At 42.7% G+C, this 6,473-nt stretch overlaps 1 protein-coding gene across 1 annotated transcript; it reads left to right on the top strand.

Annotated features, from left to right (window-relative positions):
* Nucleotides 1-2,202: 2,202 nt before the first annotated feature.
* Nucleotides 2,203-4,751, top strand: LOC102210817 (zona pellucida sperm-binding protein 3-like). Its single transcript, XM_005734564.2, has 10 exons — nucleotides 2,203-2,661; nucleotides 2,739-2,854; nucleotides 2,949-3,052; nucleotides 3,120-3,294; nucleotides 3,539-3,656; nucleotides 3,734-3,816; nucleotides 3,897-4,066; nucleotides 4,193-4,345; nucleotides 4,420-4,500; nucleotides 4,575-4,751. The coding sequence occupies exons 1-10, from the start codon at nucleotides 2,281-2,283 to the stop codon at nucleotides 4,718-4,720; spliced, it is 1,527 nt and encodes a 508-aa protein (XP_005734621.1). The 5' UTR covers nucleotides 2,203-2,280; the 3' UTR covers nucleotides 4,721-4,751.
* Nucleotides 4,752-6,473: the final 1,722 nt, after the last annotated feature.

Genomic DNA, 6,473 nt, shown 5'->3' with positions numbered 1-6,473 from the left:
TATAAGGAAGTTTTTTTCAAAAAAAGGAGCCACATTCAGGTAAAAGTGTACCTGTGTACCAAATGATCCGTCAATAAAGGATAATGTTGGATCAGTGTTTCAATGTTTATATCTTTTATTAGATGTTCATGTGGTTTGGTTATTTGCCTTTTGGTTGAAAGTACACTGAGAGAGGACTTTTCATTAGCGATCTTAATAGTATTTTTTTCATATTAATGTAATTTTTCATCTAATTGAATACAATCTATTTGTGTATGATTGTCAGTCCAAAGAGGGAGAGAGGAAAGAGGGGAACATGAGAAAGTACGAGGTCAGGAAGAACCAGGTAAGAAAACAGACAGGGAACAGTGACAGGCACAACAGAAACTGTTAAACTGACAAAGAAAAAAAATTTACTCACACAATCAGGAAGTTGTTCTCTCTATATTAAAGCTGCTGTACAGAATCTGCAAAACAAACTGGGTTGAAACATTTTGACCCTCTTTAGCAACATTCCAACATAACATTGTCATTGATTAGAGAGATTAAAATTAATGATATATTTTTATGTGGTTCAGCCACAACTCTACTAAAACCTCAGCCAGTAATAGGTAGGCCAACGTTTGGACCGTCCAGTCGTCTGTATGACTGCCACAGTACATACTGTACATCACATTTGCTCACTATCAGAAAGAGCCAAACAGCCCTGGTGGAGTGAGGAGCTGTAAAGAGAAGCAGATGCTCTGTTTAGATTCTAAAAATGTTTTAAGCTTGTTTCAAAGATTCTGCACTACAGCTTTAAATGTTTTCCAATAGCACACATACACTTATCAGTGTTTCTCAAACTTCTTACAGTGTGTACCACCTGAGAAAAATGTCAAGCTCTCCCAAGTACCACTATGAAAGCATGAAACTCATAAATCTTACAACACAAAATTAGTATTATTAAATTAGTCAAATTAGTGTCTGCAATAAAGATTTTTTCATACATTGTATACATTCTACCACAGGCAAAGTTGCCTCCATTTTTATATTTTTTTTAATTATTTTTTGTAATAATTTATTTGTTAATTTATTCTGTTTTGGGAGTGTTTTTTTGTGCATCTGTATTATATTATACATACTCATTAAAAGTGAATCTCTGTCCAAAAATGCACTCAGTTCACTTTTTACTCACTATGAGCATCATTCATTATTCTCCCCCTGTAATTAAGGTTAGGATTTGTATTTTTTTCTATTCCAATCCATTCTTCTTTTGCAGCATTTAAATAAACTTTATCAGATTTGATGGTTTTGTTACAGACCTTTCAAAATTTGGGGATTAAATTGTGTTAAAATGTACAGTAACAAAAACAGTGATGTTGTGTTTTGTGACGAGGACCCAGGCACAGAGAGACTTGATGAATTTAAGAATCTTATGATTTAATAAAGAAATTTGCAGACTTGCACAGAGATGGTAAAATTATGATGACTGATAACGGAGACGAAGACAACAGATGGCGAGGACAGGGAGGAACAGGGGTTTAAATGCACCAAGGAGACAGTCATAGAGAACTTGGGACAACTGGAGACATTTAAGGATGCAGGGACTGACAGAGACAGGGAAGACGTGTAAAGTTTATTTTGCCTGGTTGAGCAGCTCTCTGGGTGCTCAGCACCCCCAAAGCTCTGATCCTAGAATCGCCCCTGATCTGAGCAGTGTCGTCGTTGAGCATCAGTGAGTGGGCGTCAGCTCTAAACACTCATCGTGAACACTGAAGAAGAGTTTCACGACAGAGCCATGTGGGCACCTCGCTCACAGCTTTGAGCCACTCATCCAATGTGCCAGTTACGCGCTCGTTCGCTCCCTCTCAGTACAAGTAAATTAACACTCACATAGAAGCAACTACTACAACCACGAGGTACACAAAGCACCCTTTTTCGGTGTTAGATCTTTGTACAGTTCCAACAATTTCTCACAGACTGCTCTCGTTAACACGATCTGCATAAAGTACGTAGTTATATCTTTTCCCAAATCCATGTGAAGCCTCCTACCCGTCTTTCCTACCCACTTTTCCTTAACCTCAATGAGGTTTCTGTGAAGGAAGGGAGTTTAGGAAAGGAGGCAAGAGGAACCCCGAGACTGCGTGGATGCAGGTAGAAGCTCATTAGTGTTTGAGTGGACTCAGGTGTGCGGGGTACGCTGACGAGGCTGATTGGTTGAAGCTTAAAAGGCTCCTCGTGTCAGCCTAGAGCGCTGTCTCGTGGGTCAGACAGGCGCGCTCGTGGTCCGAAGCTGGTTGCCTCGTTTTTGTTTTCTTTATGGAGCCTTTACAGTTTTGGGTTGACCTCCTCGTTGGGCTCTTCCTGTCGGGACTCTGCGTTCAGTCATCTTTAGTTTTCCCGCCGCCACCGCTTCATGCTTTCTTCCAGAGGGCTCCGCGTTCGTGGAGCCACAGCCACACTCACAGCGCGCACCAGGAGCAAAACGAACGGGAGCACGTGAACACCGTTGGCGTGATCTGCCACCCGGACTCTCTGGAGGTCGTGATCAAGGCAGACATGTTTGCTATTGGAGCTCCTGTTAACAGCGACGACCTCCGCCTTGGAGTGGAGGGCAGCGACGACTGCAGAGCCGCAGCGGCCTCGGAGGATGAGTACAGGATCCACGCTGGCCTCGCGGACTGCGGCACCAAACACATGGTAACTAATCTGTGCTGCAGCTTATACACGTATTAAATCTTACATCGTCTACTTATAAACACACCTGCTCTCCACAGATGACTGAAGGATGTCTAGTCTACACAAACCTCCTCATTTACGCTCCTGTGGCCTCTCCTCATGGCGTAATCCGAATGGAGGAGGCTGTGATTCCAATTGAGTGCCATTATGAAAGGTCTGTATTCCCATTTATTTATTTTTAATAAAGTACACCTTCAAAGATTATCAATATATTCTTCACTCTTTTAAAAACGTGCTTTGTATTTTAGGAAGTACAGTTTGTCCAGCTCTCCACTCCAGCCTGCCTGGATCCCCTTCACATCTAGGCAGACCACAGAGGAACGCTTGGAGTTTGACCTGAAGCTGATGACAGGTGAGTTGACTTCCATCACTGACTTCTTGGCCTTGATTTTATGCTCACCGCTCTGCTCTCTGTGCAGACGACTGGCAGCACGAGCGTGGGGTTAATGTGTTTTACCTCGGCGAGCCCATCAGCATCGAGGCCTCAGTCAGAGTTGGACATCACGCAGGACTCCGGGTGTTCATGAACAGCTGTGTGGCCACTCTTCACCCAGACGTGAACACTCAACCCAGATACAGTTTTATTGAAAATGGGTAAGCACACAAAGGCCTGGATTTGGACTACGTTAGAGTGGATTTTAAGCCTGAGCGGGAGTTTCAAAGTAATGAGGGGCTTAAGTGATGAGCCATTTAGGGAGTGTAACTGTTGATGATGAAGATGGTGTAAAGGCTGGCTAGAATGGTTTGAGTTATGGAGACTTGAGGTTAAAGTTTCTACAGTCGATGCAAGTTAAGTGTAGTTTATCTGACTCTCACATTACCCTAAAATCTTGTTTAGGTGCTTGGTTGACTCAAGGTTTCCAGGGTCGAGGGCCTTCTTCCTACCCAGGGCACAAGACGAAAAGCTCCACTTGGTGATCGATGCCTTTAGGTTCCACAATGCCGACAACGGGGAGGTGAGAATGTATTGTGGCAGTAAGTCGTACTCTTGCAGATGTGCTTTCTTTGTCTTCCTGACAAATTCTCTTGTTAGGTCTACATCACATGCCATCTGACTGCTGTCCCAGTGAATGATGCAGAATCCACAAATAAAGCATGCACCTTCATAAATGAAAGGTGTGTCTGAAAGTGTCCAACAGATGGTTGAAAGTCAATGCATGTGGGACTGACTAAAACGTGCCAATGATTCTCTTCAGATGGCGGTCAGCTGATGGGAACGACTACCTCTGTGGGCAGTGTCAAAGCCAGAATGAAGTCGTCCAGCCCCGCAGTAAGCCCATCAGCCAAGGAAGATTTGGTCCCCGTTGGTTTGGGAAACCAGTGGAACCTGAACCGCTGAGGAAAAGTGGACTGAGGACTAATCAGGGTAGAGTTTCCAGTCTGTCCATTGTAGCTGCTGTTTAGTTTTGTGCATGCTGGTCACCACTAGATGTCAGCATTAACCCAGTTTTGTGCTCAAAAGTCTGATGGTGTCCTATTTTCTTTTGGCAAGTGTGGGAACATGAAGCTAAACTAGGACCAGTGAAGGTCTTGCACTCACAGAAGCGCAGGCCTCTACCTGTGGAGAAGCTGCCTGTGGGTCTCAATAAAATCGGCGGGCCTGCTGTGTATGGCAGCCAGTGGAGAAGTGGAATACACAAACTTGGTAACCAGAAGGGCAACAGTAATTACTCATTTTTACTCTGGTTTTGTTATAAGTGAAACTTCTTAAAATAATAGATTTGGAGAAAGGACTGCTTCCTGACTTGTCTGCACCAGACTTTGATGAGACTGATGGCAAAAGTGAAATGGCTGGAAAAGGTAAACTAAGGTCTTGTCAAGTCTTTTAAAATTTGAACAGTGATAATGTGGGGTTCTCTTTCCTCCAATTACAGGTGGGGAAGAAGATGCTCCAGAGTTTAAAGTGAACCTTGAAGAATCCTCTCTGGACAACAGCACCACTGCAGCTCCCCATGTCAACACCACCTCAGAGTTTGAAGTGGAGGAGACCATGCTGTCTAATGCAACTGCTACAGTCTGACCCTAAGAAATAAACTTAACTATACATTGTACTCTGATCTGACTAATCTGTCTGTCACAGTTACACAATCTTGCAAATGGACTGCAACAAGGCACATTTCTTTGGAAACATGGGGTCACTGGTCAAGATGAGACTTTTGGAAGGAGATCATGATGTAGAGTAGCAGGCAACATGGAGAAACCTTAGATTATGGGAGACTGCTGCACTTAACATGTTGCTGGTTTCTAACTCCTATAGCTGTGGGAAGAACTGACAAGTGCACTTGCATTTTGATACTGGACTTGTCTTCTAACATGAGGTTGTGAGATGGTGCTGGTCTGTCTCGAATGAGGGTTGTATATGGAAGGAGATCCAGTTTTGAGTCTGACTTGCAGCTCATCAATAAGACCAACAATGCACAGGTGGACGGCAGGATTATATTGAATATGGAGCTGTCAGGCAGGAGGAAGACAACACAAGTTCTGGGATGTAGTGAAGGACGGAGCAAAATGGCAGCACTAACATGAGATTTTTAGTGATTGGAAACAATACTTATGTATTATATACTGCTTGGGGGGGTGGGGGGGGAGAGAGATCAAGGAACATTTAAAAAAAATTTAGATCCAATTTGAAATATTTGAGCTAAATCTGAAATGTGCTGTTTGTCCATCAATAAAATGACTCGTCAGCAGACATAATCAACCCTTTGAGGGCCAGCATCAAAGTCAAGGCAATACATAAAACATCGATCTGTAGAATAATCGAACTGCTTCATGCAGTGCCAACGTCCAATAGTACAAAATGGGTGAAATAAGACATGATTCAGTTTAATCTGCAGTAACTGAGCTGGTCTCTGAGACATGCTGTCTGCCATGCCTGATTCCAGCACTGGAGGAAACTAGATTGCTCACTGTGGTAGATGAATTTCATTTGGAACTTATTTCTCTACTTACAAGACCATCAGGTGGGGTGTTGGGTGGACAAATTTGAATGTGTCATCATGGCCAACATTTCTGCTGCTCCCAATAATCTCTATATGAACATTTTGGTGGCTGATCAAAGTTGCATGAGTGTCTTTGCAACATGAGTGACATCAGTTCACTGTGAAAACAAAACATAAGTTCAGAACCCTTGGCATTAATGTCATAGCCCTCTTTTCTTTTCGTTATTTTGTTATTGTTTTTATCGTTAACTCGGTTTTCCTGGGTCTTTTTACGTATGTTATGAATAAATCTTCTTTTTTTCGGTACCGGTGTTAGTTTTATTTTGTTGTATTTATCTGTGACACCTTAAACGCCGGTCCGTGAAAATATTGTCGGGCACAAACCGGTCCGTGGCGCGAAAAAGGTTGGAGACCGCTGCCTTAGAGGGAACATTGACAGGAGCGTTTAAACCTTTAATAGCTTCAAAATCTTTCCCACTTAAGTCCGTCCTTGATATGAGAGCATATTGGCGATAACAGCTCCTTCAGCCTGTCTGGCTCTTTTCATTATGTTTATATTATAACCTACATATATCTGAGAATAAGGATGACCTCTGCTGTAGTTCCTGTTTCCTGCCGCTATAAAAGATAACATTTAACTCATTATCTTGTTCAAAGAGGAGAGCATGCACTTCGGCATAGCCTCTTATTGGCTGACCTGAGACAGATGTTGATTCAGGGTTTTTATTTTGTAGGAAATAAACCATTTAAGTGACAAAAAATAATAATAATTTGATTTAGTAGCTCCATAAAATACAGAATACATCTAGGCCTGCATTGTTGGCACCTCCC

This window comes from Pundamilia nyererei, unplaced genomic scaffold (assembly GCF_000239375.1).
Source record: "Pundamilia nyererei isolate P.nyererei 1_Seehausen unplaced genomic scaffold, PunNye1.0 scaffold00059, whole genome shotgun sequence".
NCBI lineage: Eukaryota > Metazoa > Chordata > Actinopteri > Cichliformes > Cichlidae > Pundamilia > Pundamilia nyererei.
The sequence above is the reverse complement of the archived record's forward strand: the minus strand, read 5'-3'. Positions and strand labels throughout refer to the sequence as shown.